This window comes from Nuphar pumila, chromosome 8, assembly GCF_984573655.1.
Source record: "Nuphar pumila chromosome 8, dmNupPumi1.hap1.1, whole genome shotgun sequence".
NCBI classification, from domain to species: Eukaryota; Viridiplantae; Streptophyta; class Magnoliopsida; order Nymphaeales; family Nymphaeaceae; genus Nuphar; species Nuphar pumila.
In genome coordinates, this window is record NC_143256.1 from 19,220,490 (window position 1) to 19,245,554 (window position 25,065).

At 37.4% G+C, this 25,065-nt stretch overlaps 1 protein-coding gene across 1 annotated transcript; it reads right to left on the reverse strand.

Annotated features, from left to right (window-relative positions):
• Window positions 1-7,094: 7,094 nt before the first annotated feature.
• On the reverse strand, window positions 7,095-24,617 carry LOC149829720 (actin-interacting protein 1-2-like). The gene is made up of 4 exons (XM_090015278.1): window positions 24,574-24,617; window positions 11,737-11,898; window positions 7,492-7,675; window positions 7,095-7,181 (listed from the first exon to the last, which is right to left on the reverse strand). Exons 1-4 carry the CDS (start codon window positions 24,615-24,617, stop codon window positions 7,095-7,097), a joined length of 477 nt encoding a protein of 158 aa, XP_089871404.1.
• Window positions 24,618-25,065: the final 448 nt, after the last annotated feature.

The window sequence follows — 25,065 nt, forward strand, 5'->3', positions numbered from 1 at the left end:
TAGGGCTATGGTTTCTCCTTGTGTGTTGCTCCAAATCCAAAACTGTAAAAAGTGAAAGTTATGTCCGTGGTGTCCTATGTTTGCATATAAAAGCCTGTAATTTTTAGAACAGTGTTGACCCCTGCTTCGGATTTTTCTTGTCAGCCCCATGTTTTGCTACATTTGTCTGTTCTGTTAGTTTAGGCAGAAATAGTTATATTTTTATCTGTGCTTCCGTTGATCAAATGCCGAAGTCATAAACATGAAAGTTGTTCATGTAGGTGTCGTGCAAAGCTCTGATTAATTGCATAAATTTCTATGGCTGTTTGATATGTTTTTAGCATTTTACATCAGATTAGTATGATTTTTACCTCTGTCTGAACTAAATCCCTGTTATTGAACTCACCATGGCTCAAATCCCGAGGCTGTAAAAACCAAAAATGTTCCATTTCGGGTCTTTTAGCAGTCTGAAAAATATCAGAAGTTTCCATGGTGTAAATCTTGCATTATCATATTAGGCATTGCATTTGGTTCGGATCCATAGGCAAAATCCATCATTTTAGGACTTTCTTTGAATTTTGGCATTTAAATCATATCATTTCATGATTTTTTAGCATTCTAGGCTGTTTATCAGAGTAAGTAGATGCTTCATACCGAATTTGGTGCAATTTGGAATCCATTTGAGGTTCAGATCATCCATAATACCAAAACAGGGTCCCGCAGGACCCAGATCCAAGCGAAAAACAAGCGAAATTCGTTATTTTTGATAAATTGCAAAATACCAAATTCTGATTTTACAGTCTTAATGTGTCTAGCAGCATGTCATCATATCTTTTACTGCATTTCATCATCATTTGATTCAATTTGAACTTCAAAATCTCAATTTTACCAAGTTTTCCTTCAAAAAACCCTGATTTTAAAGGTATAACTTTATAATTAGGGGTATTTTGGTCATTTTGACCCCAATTCCGAATTTCAAACTGTTTTCCACTGAATTCCCTGCATTTACACCATATCAAAACATCAAGGAAGCATGAGAATAGGGTTTATATCCAATTAAATCCAATAATTTCATAATATTATTGGAAAATCTTGGAAAAACCCACATATTTGAGCTAACTTTATTTCAAACTTGGCAGGGACATTCCAAAGAAGGAGCTGAAGTCTGCAAATTTCTTTTATTTCCTTTATTTAGTGATGTAATAATGTAAATTTTGGAATAAGAGATTTAATTTCCTGCTTAGACTAGGATGCATATCATATAGTTTGATTTTATGCAATATCCTGTTTCTATGATTCATGCATTTTATTTCAAAAGCACTATGGATGTTCACGAATGGCATGTGCACCAACTCTTAGGGAGTTGACAGACTCGGTGGGATCCATATTTACGGCCCTAGTCGGAATATGGACGAGACCCAGATCCGTCATCTTTCTACTAGTCACATTGAGCCTACACTCTTAGGCTATCTTAAAATGCACATCATATTTCCAAAGTTTTCAAAATCATGTGCATCAAATCAACTAAATTCTGAACATATTCATGGCCACAGTCAGAATATGTGAAGGATTTATCTTGACTTAATGCACATTTTTCCAACAAATCTCTTAGAAAATCTTTTCAAAGTGCATTCATTCACTTATGTCATTTGCATCATAAAATCATTGATTTTCTCAAGATTTTCTCAAGAAAACTTCATTCTCAAGAAATCGATTTCTCAAGAAATTCTAAGGATTTTTCAAAATTGGTTTTTCCAAGACAAGTTTTTCCACAATTTTCCCAGGAAAATGATATTTTCTTAAGATATTCAAAAGAGTTTTCCAATCTTTCTTCAAGATCCAAAATCGATTTCCGAGTATTTCAAAAGGTAAAATCCCCAGGATTTCGATTCCCCAAGTTTTGAATTTCCTTCTCCAATGAGTTTTCTTATAAATCTTCCATCATTTTCCTAAGAAAACTCTCAAAGTCCAAGTTTTCCTAAAGAGTGTTTCCCTTTTCAAAAGGTTCATCTTTTCTCAAGAATCACTTCCATTTTCCCAGGATTTCCAACCATTCATAATTTTCCCAAGTCTTTATGAACTTTCCTGAGATTTCAAATCTTTTCCATCTGAGTTTCCTGAGAAATTGACTTTCAGCTTTTTTCTGAGAGAATCTTTTCAACTCCAAATATTTTCCAAGCATACATCATGTTTCCCCAAGCTGCATTTTCCAAAATCTCATAGCACATGCCTGAATTCTCTGTGCATTTAGGATAGAACATGATTTTGATGATTTAACTAAGTCAAGCACAATTTTGGTCCTTGGTTCGATTACCCCTGTTAAAGGCGGCAGGAACGGTCGAACCTCGTACCGACAGGTCGAGCCCCATCCCATGGATTTTCCCGCAATTTTCAAAAACGGAGGCGAGTATTTCAAAAACATTTTCCAAAATCCGGTCAAAGTTTGAATCGCGAAAGCGTTTCTCTCTTTTTCTCTTCCGCAAGGAAGGGAAGACGGGGGAAAAATTTCGCGACGATAACAGTGACCATGCATGATTTTAATTATGTAGCCTTTGTGATTATTATTGGATGGCATAAGCATGATTTGTCATCATGAACTCGAATGCATATTTTAATTTCTCTATTATGCATTATATTTTTTAGTGGGTTCTTGTGTATGCTTCTTGAGCATTTTATGAATAAAACTTATATTTTTTAAAAGACTCTTGTATGATTGTTGCTTAGCCCTTAGTAGTTTTATGTGCTTTTTGGTGGCTTAGTGACTTGAGTGTTTGTGCACTTTTGTAACCCTTAGTGGTTTCTTTCTTGTGCATTGATACTTCATTGCATGTTTCTTTAAGATTTTATATTTGTTACATTGTGATAAAATTCTTTGTATGATATATATGAGTTCATGGTTGTTGATAGTTATATAGCTCTTTGTGAATCTCTATATGTTTGTCATCAATTGTCTAATAGTAGACTAATGATTTAGATCTAGCTTCTTAGAAGCTTTTCTTTAATAAAATCATATACTTTTGTCTTTTTATTGAGATTTATTGGATCTTTTGTATATGATGTGCCTTAGTGCACTTGTTTCTTGATTGGTGGATTCATGATTCCATTATCTTTTGAAAGATACTCTAACATCATAATTTCATCACATCTATGTAGATTATTTATATTGGGCATGATTCTTGTCCATTATTTGCTTGTCAAAGTTTGTAAAATTTGTCATGAGACATCTTGTGTTGGAAGTGATTGCATCAATTGACATATTGTTGTGCATATGATTGAACTATATTCATTCTAAGTCTTCATCTACCTTTATTGGATTTGATTTAAAACTTTGTTTTTTCAAATCGGTACTTTTATATATGAACTCACTTATTTGAAAATCAATTTCCGTGAGTATTTTTTGCCTTCTTTTGGCATTGTTTTTTGTCCATCATAGATTTTTCTAGGATGCGCCATTTATTTTTGGCCTTGTTGTTGGGTCAGAGTTAGCCGTTGAGGTGAGTTATGTGTGCACCTCATGTCATCTTACTAGTCTAGATTCCCAAAGGTTATGAGTGATGTGTTGTCACTTGTCTTGGGTTTGATTGGTATCTACATCCATGTTGCTTTTGTTGAACAAGAGATGCTTGTTGGGGTGAGTTGTGTGCACCTTGGTTTTCTTATCAGTATAGATTGTCGCCTTATAGTTTGGCTCTAATTGACGGTTGTTTGATCTCTAGTTCTATGAGTGTGTTATATCACTCATTTGTTTATTTGGACAATGTTATTATGAATACTTATAATTATGTTTATCTGTGATGGTTATCTATTTTGAAAATATGGTGTTTGAAAGATTGTTAAAATTGATACATTTATCCTTCTTGATGACATTAGTTTGTTTTTATTACAAGCTCTCTTACTTTGTGTCTTCTCCTATTATGTCTCTTATTTAAAAGATATTTTTGTGGTGAGTTATATGCACCCATTGGTTATTCACATTTTGTGTGTTTGTATTATACTCTTATTTTAGTAGCTGATGCACTTGAATATTGAGGTTTATCTCTTATTTAAGTGTCATTTTACGTAGACAAGAAAGATTTGTTTGCAATGAGTTAGGTGCACCCATTGGTTATTCATACTTTTTGTGTGTTTGTATTATGCTCTTTTTCTAGTAGCTGAAACATTGAGGTTTGTCTCTTATTTAAGTGTTATTTTATATAGATGAGATGTTCACACTTTTTGTGTGTTTGTTAAGCTCATAAGTGGCATTGTCATTGATCTCTTGTTCTAGCAGCTATTACACTTGAATTTTGAGGTTTGAAGGTCAAGCGAGGTAAATTGCTTATGGTGGTCGAACTATTGTGAAGGTTTGCAAAATATCATTTCTTGATATTTGTGGGATTTTCAAATCTCTCCACAAAATTTCTAAAAAAAATTCACTCATTTACCCTTGTCTGGGAAATGGTTATTGAAAATTCTTCATGCATTTTGCATTGAATATGTTTTAATTGCATGCTTAAAGATATTTTAAATGTGTTCCATGATTAGTTATCTTGGGTGATTTACATCATGATATGCCTTGGTTGCATAGGATGCAATATTTTGAGTGTATTTATAGATATTGTTTCTATTGTTGAGATTTAAATTGTTATTAATATTTGTCATTATTACAAAATATCTCTTGTTATGATTTGTACGTGGGATTTTGAACTTCCCCATTATTTCTGTTGTACATTTAATATGGCTACTTGTTTTGAAAAACCCTGCTTTATGAATATTTTTTGTGTGGGTTAAACTCTTTTGTGAGTTATTTATTCATGGTATTGATGTGGTTTGAAAATTCATATTTCATGCATTAATGTGCTTTTCGAGATAGATGTGTGTATTGACTTTCAATAATGCATGTTTTCATGAATGTTTAAAGTGATGAATGATTTATACGTTTATCTTTGAGATATTTTATGCATGCATCTCTTCTTTTGATAATATGCAATTGTGTTCTCTTATAAATCAAGAACTATGATTTCGTAAAATTATCTATTGAGGTGAGACTCTCAATGAATATTGTGTATAAAAATTTAATGACTTTCAAAATTGATGTTGAAAAATTTTCTTACTATTAAAAGATTTTGAAAATTATTAAAATGTCTTATTAAATATGTATTGTATTTTTGGCGTGTTTGGTCATTTATATATATATATATATATATATATATATATATATATATATATATATATATATATATATATAGAGAGAGAGAGAGAGAGAGAGAGAGAGAGATGGGTGTGTACGAAATGAAATATGCGAATGAAATGTGCTAAATGGGTTTTTCTGCTCTTTTGGTGTGGGTTTTTTTTTTGCAGTTCTGACCCCATAAATGTGTTGGGCATGGTCAATTTACGAGGAATCCACACTTGGATCATGTGTTTTCGATGAAAAAAATGATATTTGGAGCCTAAAAATTAACAAAGATTTTGGAATGGTGATTTTTTAAACGTTATAAAAACCCACTCATGTGTCAGAATCGAACACTTAAAGAGTTGAACCCTATAAAATCAAGTACATAGATCACATTTGTACGATTAGAATTTAAAAATAAAACAAAAAAACCCTGAAAAACTCATTTAGCATGTTTCATCTAGCATATTTTATTTAGCACGTACTCATTACTCTCTCTCTCTCTCTATATATATATATATATAGTTATTTTTAGTTGGATTGCTCCTTTTGCACTCTTTAAAATATTGGCATTATTGATGATTCTAGAGACCTTTCGAGCATATCAAGGAAGATCTAGAAGCTCCTTCAAGAATTTGTATTATAGAAGAACATGTCGATATCTTGTGTAATGGGATTCCTTTTGTAATTGCAAACTTATAGTGAGTCAATGTAAGTTTGAGCGGGGGCGTTAACATATATCATGGTTGCCAGTCGAGGAAGCAGGAGCAGGAAGCGTGGCACTTTCAAAATTTTAGGAAGCGAGAAACGTGAGACTACTTAAAAGCGAATCAAGAATCATCTTGGAAGCGACCTAGGAAGCGAACCGGAAGCGACCTACGAAGCGAGGGGGAAGCGAAAAAATAAAAATAAAAAAAAATGAAAAAAGGGAGGAAGCGTAGGAGAAGCGCGGGGTAAGCAACGGGAAAGCACGCTTCTAAAAAAAAATGGCGCTTCCCAACGCGTTTTGGAAGCACAACATTTTGTGCTTCCACTAGGCTAGGTGCTTTCGGTAACTCTGATATATATACTTTAAAGTTAAGTCAACTTTGGTTGACTTGGACTAGTTGTTTGACTTATGATCCAATGGTTAGTGTGGTCTCCCTTTTTCTCTCCTTTAATCTCTCTCTTCTTCCTTCTTTTCTCTATAAATATGGGTGGGTGGGTGCCTTTGTAAGGTGAGGGAGTGATGAGTAGTTTTAGGCAGAGTTACTGGAAGCACCTAGCCTAGTGGGGAAGCATGTTTCGAAAGCGTAAAACGTCGCGCTTCCAAAACGCACTTAGAAGCGCCAATTTTTTTGAAAAGCGCATTTCCCATTTATGGGAAGCGCGTTTCTCTTTTATGGGAAACATGCTTCCCATTTATAGGAAACACACTTCCCATTTATGGGAAGCACGCTTCTCCTTCGCTTTCCCTGCATTTCCTCCCTTTTTTTGTATTTTTATTTTTATTTTATTTTTCGCTTCCCCCTCGCTTCCTAGGTCACTTCCAGATTCGCTTCTGGTTCGCTTTCGAGACGATTCTTGATTCGCTTTTAAGTCGTCCCATGCTTCCCGCTTCCTAAAATTTTGAAAGTGACACGCTTCCCGCTTCCACTTCACATATCGCTTCCCGCTTCCTCGACTAGCAACCATGGTTTTAGGCTTCTTGTGTGTTTTTTAGTGTATTGTAATGAGGATTAAAATGTATTTTTTTTGTATTTTTACTGTTCTTTATTAATGAAGTTATTTACTCACATTCTATTGTGTTTCATTTTAGTTCTTATGTTTTTGTTCAAATGCATTATGTTTTGACCCTCGAAGTCCATTATGGAGGGTATTGGGATCCGTGCCATTTTGTCACAAATATAACCTCAACCAGGTTTATCCAACTGCACAGAAAATATGAAAGAATTTTCTATCAATACCAAAGAAAAGCAGACTAAAGCACACAATGAAACTTTGGATTAACACTTCCACTCACACCTGCAATACAGACAAGTACAGCCCCATCAGAACCAGTATGGTGCTGGAGACCATTAGAATATAGGTAAACCAGATTGTATAAAACTTTCATTCAACAGATAAATGAATGTGCTTCTTCGATCAACCAAAAAACAAAAAAGTAGAAGAAAAACTATCCATTAGTCAGGCATTTGATTATATAAGTAACATTTAAATTTAATTGTGTTCCAATTAAAATGTTCATATTATCAATCTAAGAATCTGAAAAAGGAAAAAGTAGATATCATTCAATGTAGATATTTGCATCCTAAGTCCACCACTGGAAGTATAATTATTAATCAATAATGAAAATAGCATAGGAATATCATAAATACCGCTTTACTGTCAGGACTCCAACTAACAGCATAGATGCTACCATTGTGACCTTCAGCAGATAGCTTCCCAATCTTTTCTCCTGTCCTCCCATCATATAGTATACCTTTCTTATCTGAACTTACACTGATAAACTTGCTTCCATCAGGAGAAAACCTTACGCAATTGACAAAGTTGGAATGTTCCCTGCACTTCAAACAATAATTTTCCCTTTAGATACTACCTCTGTTCGGTAAGACACAATCAAGAACATCTTCCTCAGCACATTATATTTTATTATGGCCACAAGCCTACATTGCTACAATGCCATGAATGAGTTTTTTATCATTGACATAAAATTAAAATAATGACTACATTTCTCCTACAAGAAATTTTGAAAAAAAAGAAAAGAAAAAATACCAAGCACTCGATGTTAATTAATATGAACCCTAGAACATTTTTCCAGAAGTTTTGCATTGGACTCTGCAAATCAAGGACACGACTGTTGCTCCAAAATAAAGAGTATGCTTCAACAATTAATGGGGAAAGGCATCTTGTAAACAATGTAGCCAAATCACACCAATGCACAATATTTGATGGGCCAAACAAGCAATGCAAGGAAACTTGAATAAATGTTATGTTTCTGCGTTCTATCTTGAACCAAGAGGCTACCATGAATTAAAATCTTAGAAGGATGAAGACATCTAACACTCAATCCAATTGCATCGATCAGAAGATGGCAGGTTTAGTGGATACTTAAGGGAAGTTTTCCACTTTTTCACTTTTTCTGTTTTGGTTAGCCTAACTGGAGTGCAGACCAGTGAATTAATGAGGTAACAAAAATAAAGGGTTCATATACATCATGATGACCAGTTTAGAGGTTTATCCCAGGGTTACCGGAAGTACCATAGGACATGGGGAAGCATGCTTCTCTGAAGCGTATTTCGGAGGCGCGAAACGTGGCGCTTCCAAAATGTATCTTTTTTTCCTTTTTTTGTTTTTTCCTTTTTTCGCTTCCCCCTCACTTCCCGCTTCCGCTACCCGAATCGCTTCCCCAACTGGCAACTCTGGTTTATCCTTTGAAGTACAATATGTTATAAGGAAGCATTACATGAGAGTCAAAATTGATTGGCTAGTGAAGTCCTTTTTTGTATTCAAGACCCAATAGGTCAAAAGATATAGTTATGAAGGGCATTTTTGTAAACTGACTTAAATTACCTTTATAAGGGTCAATATGAGAGGGATAGGGCACGATTCCAGCCCCTATTCTCTTTCTCCCTTGTCTTTTCTCACTTCCTCTCTTTTCCTATATCTTCTTCTTCCTCCTCACTCACTCATTTCTCTCACCTTGTTTCACAGTTCGCACACACCACATATTCTTTCACACATCAAAGGAACATAATCATGTTACCATCAATCTGAAGATGGTATCAGACCAGATGAAGATATGAAGGGAAATTTTGAAGCATACATCAACCACAAAATGACAAGGGGATTCATGACCTGCCACATGGGAGCTCCAATCAGTTTTGGTTGCATTCATGCAGATAATATTTCAGAAGATTTTGGTTAGGGAGCTCCAAAATCCAAAATTCAGTTTTTAAACATTATAACAAAAAGTATTCTTAGGTATTTCCAAAAAATCTATGTAGTATAAACCTCCTTCTTTACAGCCTTCTCCAATCAGCTTCCCTGAGAGACGATCACGCACTCATAAACCAATAGAAGAGAAAGAAACATTATACCAAAGGTCACATAATTAAGAGACAAATAAAAGATTTAGGCTTAACTTGGGAATATATCTAATTTTTTGAATAAAAAATCTCTTTAAAATATTTTCAAAATTTCTTATTCCCTTTATCTCAAGAGATATTCTATCAACAATAAAAAACATTTGACTCGCTTGAGTTATGACATCCAGATAAAATATCACAATTTAGTGTCATATGAAATGAGGCACATGAGCCAAGAAGCCAAAGAGACTTACTGGGATCAAAGATGCCAACAGAAGAGACCGTAGCTTCGGTTGGTGAAGCTCCTTTGAATAGAGGTTGAAGAGCTTCTACAATTTGAGTCAAGGACATGCTCTCAATAGTTGATTCTTGTGTAGCTTTGAATTCACTTGACTCTTGAGCAACGGAGGCTACCTTCTTCTCATAGGGTATCTTTAGTTTAGGATAATATATCTTGACATACCCCGGTTCACGACAATAATAGCAAATAATTTATTTTTTTTTCAAACTCATTGTCTTGCTTTCCATAGCTATCATTGTTTGGTCTCTTATAATGTGATAGTTATAATGTAGTAGTTGGTAAGCATGGACATGGTTTCTCAGCCTAGACACGGCTATGACCGAATTATCATCATCTTTAAATGTCTTTTTTTTAGTCTATTTTCTTTCATACTTAGCTCTTCAATAGAGAGAACTTCTCCTTTATGAAGAAAAGCCGATTTAGTAGACTCAAACTCCGGTCTTAGACCATTGATGAATTGATAGAAATGTTTCACATCAATTTGTCTTTGACGGAGTTCTATGTCTTTGGGATAATGTCATTGTGAGTCAAGAAGAGCAAACTCATTCCAAAGGTCGAACAACTTACTAAAATATTCTCTAATACATTTTTCTCCTTGAATCATAGTGTGTACCTTGTCTTACAAGTTGCAAATGTGGGTAATATCTTTAAGACTATGTCACAGGGACTCTTCAACTAGGTGCCGCACTCACATCGCACCCGCACCCGATGCGATCAACCTGACCCTGGGTGCAGTCAATGCACCCAGGGTCATTTATGTCCAACTTTTTGCCGCATCCCCGCACCCAAGTTTTTTTAAAGTGTCGCACCCCTGCCCCTGCACCTGCACCCATGTGACATAGATTTAAGAGAATACATTTTCTTAAGATAGTCTCATGCAAATATTTATTTGCATGTTCAAATTTAGCTAGACTCAAGCACTTCTTGATATCAAGACTACTAATGACCCAAGACATAATCTTGGCATGCCCCATTCTCCATTCTTTCCATTTTTTCTCATATGTGGCCATAGCCATAAAGATTCAAATAGAGATACATGTTTAAATTACTTTGAATAGAAAGCTAATCTAGTTTGATCTAATTTCAAATCTAACAAATATGTTAATCAAATCCTCAAACTGTATGAATCCATATGTATATATGAAACTTAAACCTTTATGAATGTGCAATTAGATTTTCTAGAGAAGCGTCATTTGTTAGTAGCCTTTTCCCTTATCGGTTAACTTACTCTTTTATCATTTATATATCCATAACCTATGTTAACTGTTAAGAAAAAGAAAGTTTGCCAAGCCCCTCATGTTCTTGTCATATTTTCTGCTTTTTGCCATTTTTATAACCTTCCAGCCTTAAACACAGAGGGAGAGAGACCTAAATTAGTAAGTGTTCCTGATGTGCTCAGACTAGATTCATAACTATATCGCTCTCATGAAGGGGGCTTGGCAGTTATAATGTATTTTGAAGCAATATTATCAAGATATGAACTGTGATCTGGAAACCAGCAGGGCCCATCCTCTAGGACAGAAAAGCTCTCTAGTTATGGCTTGAAAAATCTGTTTAGATTTTTGGTAGAAAAAGTGGTAGTCCAGTCCCTACAAGAACAAAGATCAATTATATTAAAACATTTACCTAGACGGTGCAGTTAATTTAAACCTGTGTTGGCCAATTTAGGAATAATAGTTTAAATGTTATCTTCAATACCCTGATATATTCCCCTTGGATGTTATTAGTTAATTCTCTTACTAGTTTTAAACAGACTACACATCAGATAAAGGGCAGGTATACATCTCCCTCACTAGAGCACATAATTCCTTACAATTTGGAGAAAATATTATTTACATCATGTGCATTGCTTTTGGAAAATGTCATTCAAGCATGAAGATACTAGGAACACTTATTTATACCATGATTTTATATTCCATTGCAAGTTAAACGTTATAGTAATGTTTCAAGCCAGAGTGCACTCCTAAAGTTTGAGAATGGTCATTATTTACTTAAAAGCTAACACATCATATACTGAATAGCTATTAGAATTTCATTTGCTTCGACAGGCTAACATGTCACGCTTCAGTTCCTGCATTGGATCCTCATACCTTTACCAAAAAAGAAAGACAATGTACCAAAGGATTCTTCATACAAAACAATTATGTTAAAACAGCTGAACCTTTAGCAAATTTGCACTATCCTTGACCTAATATAGTATAAATCAATCTCTTAAAACCATAAACAAGACTAACCTTTGTGACAGTTTGAACCTAAATGGTGGTCCCTCATAGAAATTCACCAAGTAATCTTCTCCACATGTAACAATACGAAAAGGTCTTGTAGGCTTGAATGCACAACTTAAGACACGTCTTGAATGACCGTCAAACTCACCAACAGTTGATCCTGAATCCCACCTACAAACAAAAACAAAAAATACAACAAAGAGAAGGAGATCACCATGACAAAGATGGATTAAACTATAAATTGTGCAAAGCACAAAATACAACCGAAACAAATTTAAATGTAAAATATCAAGGCAATCTCAATCAAACTTCACATATGGTAAATAATGCTAGAAAAAAAAAAGATATTATCTCTATCATAAACAGAATGTCAATGATAGAAAGACAAAAAAATCACCCTTTCCTTACTCTTTGAGGTATCAAAAGAAAATGGAATTAGCAACATTATGCATGCTTGCTTTGTCATTTTTTAATTGTGTGCAAATGATTCAATTATAAATAATAAAAAAACTACATGTGACGTGCACTAAATGGAATTAGCAACATTAAACTGTTTAAGAGAAAAAAGTTTGTTCGGTTCTGAGTGCCAAACGTGTAAGCCTGTTAGGTTATTAGTGGACAGGGTCACACGCATTTACTTTTTTTTTCCCTTTTTTTCGACAGTACCATTGGGATTCGAACTTACAACCAACACAAGTGACGTGCACTAACTGCTCTTGCCAGATAAGCGGATCTCCCGTTGGTATCTATTTTTTTTCTATTATATTTTTTTATAATCCAAAGAAGAATAAAAAATCATCACCGACAGCAGATTGTCGGTCCCTCATATTTTGCTTGCACTCTGAGACTAGGCCATGGGTTAGATTTAGATGGTGCATTCATTTATGTGAATCCATTGGCATTCATAAACGATAGGACGAACTCGGTCTGGATTCAAGTGGGTCTGGCGTCCTACTCTGTCCTTGAGGGACCTTTTACCAGACTGGCTTTTGAGAAAGCTACGATTCCGAGTCGACCAGACGTTTGCTGCATGGATTGTCAAAGTTGGGCCGCATTTAAAAAATGTGACGCCTCTTTTTCTAATCTTTTGGCTACGATGAAACAAACATTTAGCGGCGTTTTCTTGTCAAGGAATAGGGTTCTGCGGCACTTCTTTAGTGGATTCCTCTGCGGCGGAAACTAAATGGGACCCACATGAGAACAGTTTTTCGAGAAAAATGAGAGTTAAGTGTGTAAAATGACACACCCGTCGAGGCATTTTTCCATACGCCATGTTTGTTTTGGCATTGTAAGTTCTGCAGAAACGCACGCCCATCGATGCATTTTTTGCGAAAAAACTTGAATTTTCCATGACACACAAACACTCCCTTAAACATCACAGTTAAAATTGTCATGTTGGCATCGGTGAGTCTCAGTTTTTTTTTTGTTACCTTTTCTTTCTTATTTTTAATAAGCAAGATGGGGTTAGGCCGGCTCCACCCGTTACACTACATACCATTGGGTTTTGAACTTGCAACGTTCCATCACATGGTGACTTGCACTAACAGCTCCTACCAAACAAGCAGAGCCCCGGTTGGTTACCTTTTATTAATCCTTTCATACTTCTCTCAATTAAATTGAACTGGCAAGAGCTTTTAAAAATCGATGCCTATTTTTGTATGATAGATCATTCCCATCCATGAAAATGGAACAAACAGGTCTTTGAAATATAAAAAACATTATTTTTTGACAAAATATTATTATGTAATATATACAAATTGGGGTCTCAGGTTCATGGCGTTATCCCTCAACTTGCTCATCAAACAGCAAAAAAAATAAAAAGAAAAAGACAATTCTCCCTCAATCAACACAGCTTATTTGTCTCTTCTGGTTCATTTTTTATGTTTGTAAATGTAGCTATGAGAAACTCAAAGTTAACCAAGCAATGGGTCAAGTCAAGCTAGATGATGGGTTCAGGGCTAGTCAAACTCTTCCTATTTATTTCTTGTCCTAAGTAAGATTATGTTAAGACGTTGCCAAAATACATATTTGCTCCTAATTAAGTGAGTCATTAGTAGCCAAAGCTGTGTTGTTGGTAGGAGCTGTCAGTGCATGTCTCCTTGTAGTGGGAAGTTGCAGGTTCAAAACCCAATGGTAGGTTGAATAACTGATGGGGTCTGCCAAACCCCACCTTGCCTTTCAAAAAAAAGAAGTGAGAGCCATTAGTCTCTTAGCCTAGTTGATCATGTCTCATTAATTTATAACCTTAGGGAGACTGGTCATGCCCTTCAACGGACAAGATGGCGTGGATGCCAATTCCTTGGGTGGTAAGTCATGGATACAAATATAGTAAGTAGCAAGTCATGGAGACGTGGATTGGTAGCCCCAAAGGGTTTTGTGTAATGGAAGGGCCCTTGGCTGCTAGGCGGGTGGTTAGAGTTTCTCACAAATGTCAGCCCCTTGCATTATGAAGGGTAAGGGAATCATGCCTTTAGCTCGTGCCGAAGCAAGACGACTCCCTAAAGACAAGGTGTGTCTCAGGGGGTTTACACCATGGTATCAACGGCTGAATGTGCGATATGCATAGCCAGCGCAGGGTCTGATTTCGCAGGTGGTTTCAACATTCCTCATAAAAAAAAGACTTCTTGATGTTTAATAGAGTCTTCCTTTTATATATATATAGTTAGTTAGTTAGTTAGTGGAGATGTGCATACAATATATACATAGTTAGTTAGTTAGTTAGTGGGGATGTGCATACAATATTAATGAGTTGAAATGAGCAATATCTCATAGCTCGTGTTATTTTATGTGAATCTTTATAGATATGATCTACATGGTCTATTTGGTTGGGATCAAATTTTTTGTTTCATGGGAATCCAGTTTATGCAAGTGTTTTTTTTTGGTGATTCAAAAATCAATGGTCACAAATGCTCAATTTTTTCATAGCTTAAAAAAAGTTTCTTTTGTTGAAAAAATGTGATCGATATAAAACTCGGTTGTTAGAAAAAGAACACCGTGGATTATCATGGGTTGTAGATTTTGGACCTTCTTTTAGTTGGACGGTCCCTCTTCCTATATATAGAGCACCTACTCCCATCTAGTAAAAGGTTTGGGTTTTCCAAATCTTGTAGTTTTTTTTTTGTTGATAAGACCTTATAAATGTGATCTATATGCATTTTTAAACAGAAAACAAGTTTTAGATCATGCGATTGTAATCATTGTATAGGTTTTTTAAGACCTTAAAAAAATCAACGGCCTAAAATGTAGCAAAGTTTCATGATTTAAAAAATCTTATTTTATGTCCAAAAACATGATCCGGACATGATTCTTATCAAATAACTATGTTGAACAAGGAGTCCGATTGAGAAGATACTACATCTATGATTTTACTATGTGTGTAGGTAATCCCGAAGCAGCTTAGCATTACTTTATATATATATATATATAGGAAGATGGGTCCGTGCTAAACCCATTTGGTGCTAAACCGCATGCTAAATGGGTTTTTGGGCTTCTTCGGTGCTTTTTATGCAGTTTTAGCTCTATAAATGTGTTGGGCATGGTGGATTTACTAAGGATCCACACCTGGCTCTTGTGTTTTCAATAATGTTTGGAGCCTAAAAATTTTACAAAGATTTTGGACCGCTGTTTTTTTGAACCTTATAAAAACCCACCCATATATTGGAATCAAATGCTTCAAGAGCTGATCCCTATAAATCAAGTACATAGATCACATTACGGTCAGAATTTAAAAGTAAAATGAAAAAAAGGACAAAAAAACCCATTTAGCATGTGGTTTAGCATCAAATGAGTTTACCACAAACTCATTAATATATATATATATATAACCTTGGTTCCATTCGCAGGTAGATCATAGATCAACCACCAATGGGGTAAAATTCTGAGGTCAAGACTTTCGCCCTCACGCCTATGCTGGGCTTTGGCTTAAGTAATTCTTGTTTGATTAAATTTCACAATTTATCCCCTACTGTTTGGTGCACTGAAATCTATTGTCAAACAACCGAGGCATAGAAAGTAAGGTCGTAGCTCTATATCATAGGGTTTTATTGTTGTTGTAACTTGCAAATAATGGGAAAAAATCACAATCACATTAGAAACGGTTGAAGGCATACATGTATACATTATGTTTACACTTTAAAGTGATAATTTCCTACTAAAATTCTAATATATGATACAAAAGGGCAGCCTTTAATTTTGCTCCCAATACATCACTAAGCCATGCCTGCGTATGTCAAATCGACCTCTTTCACTTTCTTACTAATATTATATTTCCATGCCTCTCTCTCTATTTGGTAGATTTTTTTTTCTATAAACTTGAGTAAGGCCCTGTTTGGAAGCTGTCAGTATGTGGCAGGAATGGAAATTTTTGTGTGTATATTGTTGGGGTTAAAACGGATGTACTGGGTCTCCCCACGAGTGTGAATTGATGGAAACAATACGACGATGACACTGGTAGAAAAATAAACCAAAACAAACCAGTAGCGAAAATAAAAACAGCACACAACGATTTACGTGGTTCTCTCTCAACTGAGGTACGTCCACAGCGACCAATAGTTCAACAACTTTTACTATCTTCAAACAAAGATTACAGAGTGGCGAAAAGGCATAAGCCTTACAAATACACAAGGTGTAACGAAATGAACAAGAGGATATACCTCACTGAGGAACAAAGAACGAATGATCTGAAGAATCAGCTTGACAAAGTTGTCCTGAAAGAAGTATCGTAGCACTTCTTGCTTTTTGTTCCCTCCGCACCTTTTCGGTTCCCTAAAAGTGTTTCTCACACTCTCTCCCTAATGTTCTGCCTTTTTTGCTCTCTTCCGCTGCTTTTGTTCTCTCATCCATCCCCTAAATAGAGGACGAGACTCGCATTAAATGTGGAAGACTAAACGTCCTACATAACTTACGATGTGCCTGAAGCGCCTTATCACAAATCGCTATCCAGTGATAACCACAATTCGTCATCCAGCTGAAGCACATAACGTTAACCACAAATCGCTATGCAGCTGAAGGCACTCACCACAAATTGCCATCGACAACTCGCTGAACCTCAAACTCTGAACAACTAAAGCATCATTCAGCTGAGAGGACTTCTACAAATCACTATCCAACGAATACTCCAAATCGTCCTCGAAAAGATCAAGCATCGTGCTTAGAATTCTGCAGCGATACTGAATGTGCATCGAACCAATGGATCCCACAAAGGAGGAAACCCCAACAATTCTCCCCCTTCCCGACTTATGTGGAAGCTTCTTCCATTCCTGCTAGGAATCGACACTTCTCATGCTTGTCCTTGGTCAGCATATCTGATGTATTGTCATTAGTATGCACTTTCTCTAGTTGCAGCAATTTTTTATTCAAGACATATCGAATCCAGTGGTATCAAACATTAATATGTTTCGATCTTGAATGAAACGAGAAATTCTTACTCAAATGAATAGCACTTTGACTATCACAATGAAGAACATACTCTTCTTGCTTCAAGCCCAACTCTTGCAAGAATTTCTTCACCCACAACAATTCTTTACTGGCTTCTATAATGGCAATGAACTCAACTTCTATAGTGGAGAGAGCTAGACATTTCTGTAATTTCGACTGCCATACAACTGCTCCCCTGCAAAAGTAATTAAATACCCAGAAGTAGACTTTCTACTGTCTACATCACCAGCCATATCAGAATCTGTGAATCTATCAAGAATGGGTTCACCCTTTCCAAAACACAGACTCATCTTTAATGCGCCCTGAAGATACCTTAGAATCCATTTCACTGCTGCCCAATGTTCTTTCCCTGAATTTGACAGAAATCGACTAACAACTCCAACAGCATGAGCTATGTCTGGTCGAGTACAGACCATAGCATACATCAACGAACCTACTGCCGAAGCATAGGAAATTTTCTGCATCTTTGTTCCTTCTTCATCATTTGTAGGACATTGTCTTGAGCTAAGTTTGAAATGGCCTGCAAGTGGACAATTAACAGGCTTTGCTTTGTCCATGTTGAACCTCTCAAGAACCTTTCTGATATACTTTTCTTAAGATAACCATATCATCTCATGTGATCTGTCATGAACGATTCTCATCCCAAGAATCTGCTTTGCTGGACCTAAATCCTTCATGGAAAATGTCTCACTTAGCTCCAACTTTAACTTGCTAATCTTGCTGATGTCTTGGCTCACAATCAGTATATCATCCATATAAAGCAAGAGAATGATAAAATTACCATCTGGAAATTTCTTCACAAACACACAATGGTCTGTGGAGGTTCTTGAGTATCCATGCTCATTCATAAAGAAATCAAATTTCTTATACCACTGCCTTGGTCTTGCTTCAATCCATACAAGCTCTTCTTCAACTTGCAAACTAGGTGCTTTTTACCCTTGTCAACGAAACTCTCAGGTTGCTCCATATAAATTTCTTCTTCCAAGTCACCATATAGAAATGCAGTCTTCACATCAAGCTGCTCAACTTCCAAATTCATGCTTGCAGCTATATCGAGCACAGTTCAGATGGAGGGCATCTTCACAAGTGGTGAGAAGATCTCATCAAAGTCAACTCTTTTCTTCTGAGCAAAACCTTTCACAACAAGACGTGCCTTGTATCTAGGTTGAGAGTTGTTTTCATCAGTCTTCTACTTGAAGACCCATTTGTTCTTTAACACCTTCTTCCCTTTAGTTGTCTTTACCAGATCAAAGGTGTGATTCGCATGCAATGAATCCATTTCTTCTTTCATTGCCTTAAACCACTCAGACTTGTTTTTATCCTCCAAAACTTCTTCAAAAGTTTCTGGCTCACCTTGATCTGTAATCATCACATACTCATTTGATGAGTATTTTCTGGATGACTGTTTTTCTCTAGTGGATCTCCTTATCGGAGTCTGAGGAAGTGACTCTTGGGGTGTTGGCTCCCCCTCAATTTCTGACTCAACACTTCCTTCCTTTGCATCATTGCGAGGAGGTGGAATCTCCTCCACGAAATCATGAACAGTCGGCGCATCTAGGGGATCTAAATTAATAAGATCACCTGTACTGGACTCTGATGGCTCAGACTCACCAATGTCTTCAATGGTCTAATCTTCCAATAAGACAACATCTTGACTTCTGACCACCTTTTTATCAATAGGGTCATACAGTCTGTAGCCAAATTCTTCATGTCCATAGCCAATGAATATGCATTGCTTGACTTTTGGATCAAGCTTGGACCTCTCTTCCTTCGGAATGTGAATAAATGCTCTACAGCCGAAAACTCTTAAGTGTCCATAGAAAGGTTCTTTTCCTATCCAAACTTTCTCTGGAACATCTCCCTTCAAGGGAATAAAAGGAGACAAGTTGATAAGATCAATTGTTGTCCTCATTGTCTCACCCCAGAAAGATCTTGGCAATTTAGATTGTGACAGCAAACATCTGACTCTCTTAAGAATGATGTGCTTCATCCTCTCAGCAACCCCATTCTGTTGAGGTGTCATCCTTATAGTTCTTTCATGCTTGATGCCATGATTGGTGCAATACTGATTAAATGGCCCAATGTATTTGCCACCATTATCCGAGCGAACACACTTCAACTGCCTGCCAGTTTCTTATTTAGCCATGGCCTGAAAGTGCTTGAATACATCTAGAACTTGGTCTTTAGTCCTCAGTGTATAAGCCCAGACTTTCCTAGAGTGATCATCAATGAAAGTCATAAAGTACAATGCACCACCAAGTGTCTTGACCTTTAAAGGTCCACACACATCAGAATGTACAAGATTTAGAACATGAGATTTTCTAGATGCAATGCATCTATGGAAAGAAACTCTATTTTGTTTACCATGGAAGCAATGAACACAAGGTTCCAAAGATGTACCTGCTGCACCTGTCAGGAACTCTTTCTTAACTACGACTTGCAGCCCCTTCTTGCTCATATGCCCAAGCCTTCTATGCCATAATTTTGTGGACGAGCCAGTCTCCACAACATTCACAACACTCTTCCAGATCTTCGCTTACAAAGTGTAAAGGGAACGAGCCTTTGTTCCTCTGGCTATCACCAATGAGCCTTTGGTTAGCTTCCACCTTCCATCACTTTAGGTGTTGTTATAGCCCTCATCATCTAACTTTCCAGCAGAGATCAGATTCAGTCGGATGTCTGGTACATGCCTCACATTTTTCAGCAACAACTTACAGCCAACACTTGTTTCCAAGCAAATGTCGTCCATGCCAACAATCTTTGACACATCTTCATTTCCCATTCAGACATTACCGAAATCACCTTGCAAGTAGGAAGTGAAGAAATCAACCCGTGAGGTAACATGAAATGAAGCTCCAGAGTCAATCACCCAATCGGTCTCCTGATCGATCAAATTTATGCTAGTGCCATCACAGACAACCATGAGCTCTCCATCTGTGACTGTGGCACCTTATTTTTCTTCTGAGCTCTTCTCTCTGTTCTACTCCTTAAGCTTGAGCTTCCTGCACTGTCGCTTCATATGCCCCTTCTTGTGGCAATAATAATACTCGACGTCTTTCTTTGAGCTCGAGTGTGAGTGGCCTCTGGATTTGCCATGGTAGTGCAGAGCCCTGCTCTTACTTCTGCTTCTCCCCCTGTTTTCAATCACAAGCGCCTTTGAGGTAGAAGGACCTAATGACTTTCTCCTGGACTCTTCATTCAACAGACTGCTGGTAACTTGGCTCATCGTTACCATTCCATCAGGTGCAGAGTTACTGACTGTGACCACCAAGGTTTCCCAACTCTCAGGAAGGGAAATAAGAGCAACAAAGTTTGTAACTCATCATCAAAAGTGATTTTCATTGTGGCCAACTGATTTACAATGCTTTTGATCTCATTCAAATGCTCTGCAATAGAGCCGCCCTCTTTATACTTGAGGTTCACAAGCTTTCGAAATAGAAAGGCCTTATTCACTGCTGCCTTTCTATCATAAAGGCTCTCTAGTTTGGTTCAAAGACCATGCGTCAAAGTTTCTATGGATACATGATGAAAGACACTATCATCTATCCATTGTCGAATGAAACTGATCGCCTTTCGGTCTAGTTTTTTTCATTCGACATCTTTCATCTCTTCTTGTTTGCCTCTCACACCGTCTATGGGTCCATCCAAATCTTTATAACCCAAGAAGTCTTCTATTTTAGTTTTCTATGCCATCCAGTTTGTGCCATTCAAACTGATCATACGCCCAATGTTATTCTCCATGACTTCACACACAAATATACTAACCAAATCTCTGATACCCCCGTTTCCTGACATTAATTTGGGTTTGAACACGATCCAGAGCCACAAGTCACGCCAAAGCTTTTGCCCTTGGAGCTGGCCCCTTACCCCACATACAATCACTGGGAAACCAGTTCATCCCGGATGGCAACAAGGAATGGTAAACTTGCTTAATGGAGAACCTATCTCCGCTCGCTATGGCCCAGTGAAGCCATGTCATGCCATGGATAGGCCTAAAATCTCTGCCACTGAAGGATCGAAGTGTCTTCCGCCACTCTAGCCAGAGGGACGAATGACACACTGAACTGGGCGTGGAAAGAAGGGATTCATGTAGACTACCATATTTTTGCCTAACAATCATAGCCCAAGAAGATTGAGATGTGGAAGCTTCCCAAGCCCACTTCAAGACTAAAACGATGCTCCTCTTTCTCATAGTTGGAATCTCTAAGCCACCTTGGTGCCTCGGAAGCACGATCTGTTGACAAGAAACAAGCAGGTACTTTTTGTGCGACACATTCCCAGACCAAAGGAAGTGCGAAAGCAAACGATTGATCGTCTGCTCTACTGTCGTCGGTATAATAGACATGCTCATTCGAAACTCTGGTAATCGGGCTAAAACATGGCGAATGAGCATCACTCGTCCCACAAAAGATAAATATTGAGCCTTCCAAGCCTGCAATCTTCCTTGCACCCGCTCTATGGTAGACATCCAAGTAGAAGTTCCCGCTGATTGTAGAGAGTGCAACGATGGACCCAAGAAATTGACAGGAAGTCGGATATTGGGCAGTTGAAGATCCTTGCAGCAGCCAATTGGAGAAGAGGGTCAGCATTGAGTAAGACCAGAGCGCACTTACTCTCGTTCAGGCGAAGGTCTGAAATTGCAGCAAAGACTTTAATAATGAAGTACAACCTAGACATTTGATTAACATTCGCATGTCCAAATATTAAAGTATCGTCTGCATATTGAATTGTGTGACCAACAAAACCATGAATGCCCAAGGATTCCAAGAAGCCTGTTTCTTCTGCCCTTTTCATGAGAATAGGTAAACCATCTACCGCGATATTAAAAATGATAGGTGCTAGAGGACAACCCTGTCGTACACCTCTAGCCAACTTGAATTCTTCCCCTCTCATTCCATTGATGCAAACTGATGATACGGATTTTGTGACCAACTCCTTAACCCATGCTATAAATCGGCTGCCAAGCCCCATATTTGTTAGAGATTCAATCAGAAAATCCCATGCCATTCTGTCATAAGTCTTGTGAAAATCCAATTTTAGCATGAAGTGCGGTGATCCAGTCGACTGTAAAGAGTGAAGAAGCTCAGTTGCACAAATAAAGGATCCTTGCAAACTTCGACCTGGAATAAAAGCACCCTGGTTCGGACAAAACAAGTTGATCAATGACAGCGCGCAACCGATTAGCCAACACCTTAGATATAATGCGATATAGAGCACCCATCACCGAAATCGGCCTAAAGTTGGATATGTCTGATGCCCCTTGCCTCTTAGAAATCAAAGAGATGACTGCCACATGATATGGTTTAGACAGCCTCGCATTACGATAGAATTCATCGAACAAGTGGAGCAGGTCAGTTTTTACAGTTGACCAAAATGCTTTAAAGAAGTCAATGTGAAAACCATTAAGGCCTGGTGCCTTCCATCCTGATAGTTCGCTAATAGCATTCGAAATCTCCACTTCAGTGAATCTAACCTGCAAAGAAACAAATTGTTTTGCCGCCAACTGCTTATAGCCCATATCGCCGATGACCCCCCTGACGCCTAAGTCGGCCGAATACAACCTGGAGAAATAAGAAGTAATAGCTGGCAGGCAATTGTGCGGACCAAACTGGCATCCATCGATCTCGATCGAGAGTATACAGTTCTTACTGTATTTATTTGATGCGTTCATATGAAAAAATTGTGTATTATCATCGCTATTAGCCAACCATGCAACTCTAGCCCTCAACTTCCATCTAAGCTCATCTCGTGCTCTCCATTCTGCAACGAGAGTAGAGAGTACGACGATACGCTCCTGCAATTGAAGCACTTGACCCTTCGGTACACCAACAAGATCGACCTGACGTTGGGCCAAATCGGAGAGCTCAGCTTCCCACTGGCCGATGAACCTAAACTTGTTCAGGTTATTAAAACTTAGCCATTCCTTAATACGTTTCCGAAGACGAAGAAGCTTAACATGGATGCGGATGGCCACCCAAGATCCCGTAGCAGGTTGAGCCCACGATTGACCTACCAACTGCTGAAAGTCTGGCACCCGAAGCCACCATTCCTCAAAGAAGAACCTACGACATGCCTTGAAGCCTGCACCCCACGAAACAGTCATTTGTTCATGATCGGACATGGTCCGTGGCAACAGACAAACAGTGACATCCGGAACTGCGTGAAATAGTTCTGGGGAGAGAAAAACGCGATCAAGTATCCGCAAGCAAGGGCGAGACCTCATATTTGACCACGAGAATTGCTCCCCTACAAGAGAGAGAGAGAGAGATCTAAAATGGTTTACAATTTAAGTACTTGATTGCCAAATTATTCGAGATCTAAAATGGTTTACAATTTAAGTATTTGATTGCCAAATTATTCTAATGGCTGGTTGACATGGTGAGTTGATTCACTTTCTGGGAAGCATATTGATTTTGTCAGTTATCAAGTTTGAACTGAAAAGTTTACTTCAACGATAGGGTCGCGAGATCGAAACTCAGAGGAATTGACAGGGGCCTGCACAAGATTTGAATTGCTTATCCGGTTCGGGCGTCAAGTGTACGGGGGACATAAAAACAATGAAAATATCAGATACAATATAATTGCACCAACATTAAGCACCTCATCACCCTCCATCTTGAGGACAGCCTGTCAGTTGTGGGGCCCAGGGCCTGATGGAGGGCAGTCAAGTGCATAATGCACAAATTTTGTGCCATGTGATTGCACCCGATCAGAATCCACAAAATAGGGTGGTTGTGTCTTAATCTTTGAGAGTCTTATATCGTAGTGGGCCGAGCCCATTAAGCGACCTGGTCTTCGATACGGGTTTTCTTGTCATTAAAAAATAAAGTTTAGATTAAAATATTGTTAAATTGTAAAATAGATGCCGTCATTATCCTAAAGAATTAAACATTAAAATTTTTTAAATATTTTCTAAATAGTCACTTTTTGAGCGCACAATGGTGAAATTTGTCCTTAGCGACCTGTTCCAGCACACAGAGACAAGGTCCTACCCCAGAACTACCCAACAATTAAGCGTACACTCTATCCTACTGAGAAAGTGGAAACTCACTATGACACTTTAGTGATTGGATGTCATCCAAGAAAGTTTGCTCACAAAAAAACCAGGACCGTTTTATGGGACAATATTTGCTACCCCTCGTGGGTAAGGAACCCCTCAGTGAAAAACTGTAATATTTTTATTATTTTTTGCACATTTGACACGATCTACATGTTTAGTTTAGTAGAAAAGGACCTTTGAAACATGTTATTATAACATGCATGTGAGATTTTTTCAGGGTTAAAAAATCAACGGCCTACAATGTACCAAACTTTCAACCTTCAAAAAATAATATTTTTACATAAAAAAATATGATCTAAGTGTTCATTCTTACGAATTCGACCATGTTGAATACATTTGCTCAAACCAACCTTCTCCTGTGAGTTCCAATTAGAGGGTCAAATGCTTTCCCCATCTTATATTGCCCTTCGTAATGATGCATCTACTCATTCAGGAATCATGTCAGCCTTTTACATTAATGTTAGATCGTGGTTGTTTTTACTTTAAGCTTACGACATTGTATGTAAGGGTGTCAATAGGTCGGCCTTGGTTCGACCTAGGTGGAACCAAACTTGGATCAGATTTTTGGGTAGGATACCGAGTCTAGACCCAGGTTTAATCGAGCCTACTATAAGATAAATCATACCTAGATCCAATAAGAACTACATGAACCAGACCCAGATCATACCTGATAAAATAATAATTTTTTATCATTTTTACATTAAAAATTTATGGTCTTAATCAAAGCTTGAGTCAAGCTTGGGTCTGGTATAAAATTTCACAAACTATACTCGGGTCCATATATTAATCGGTTCTTCAAGTCGGGACATGAGTCTTAATCGGGTATTCTTTTTTGTCACCAA

Coding starts and splice junctions, on each gene's coding strand:
- LOC149829720 (XM_090015278.1), bottom strand. CDS start 24,617: ATGGGGAAAGCATTTGACCCTCTAATTGGAACTCACAGGAGAAG. Junction 11,899..24,573: donor ATTGGAACTCACAGGAGAAG/GTTGGTTTGAGC, acceptor TTTTGTTTGTAG/GTGGGATTCAGGATCAACTG. Junction 7,676..11,736: donor AGGTTCAAACTGTCACAAAG/GTTAGTCTTGTT, acceptor TTTGAAGTGCAG/GGAACATTCCAACTTTGTCA.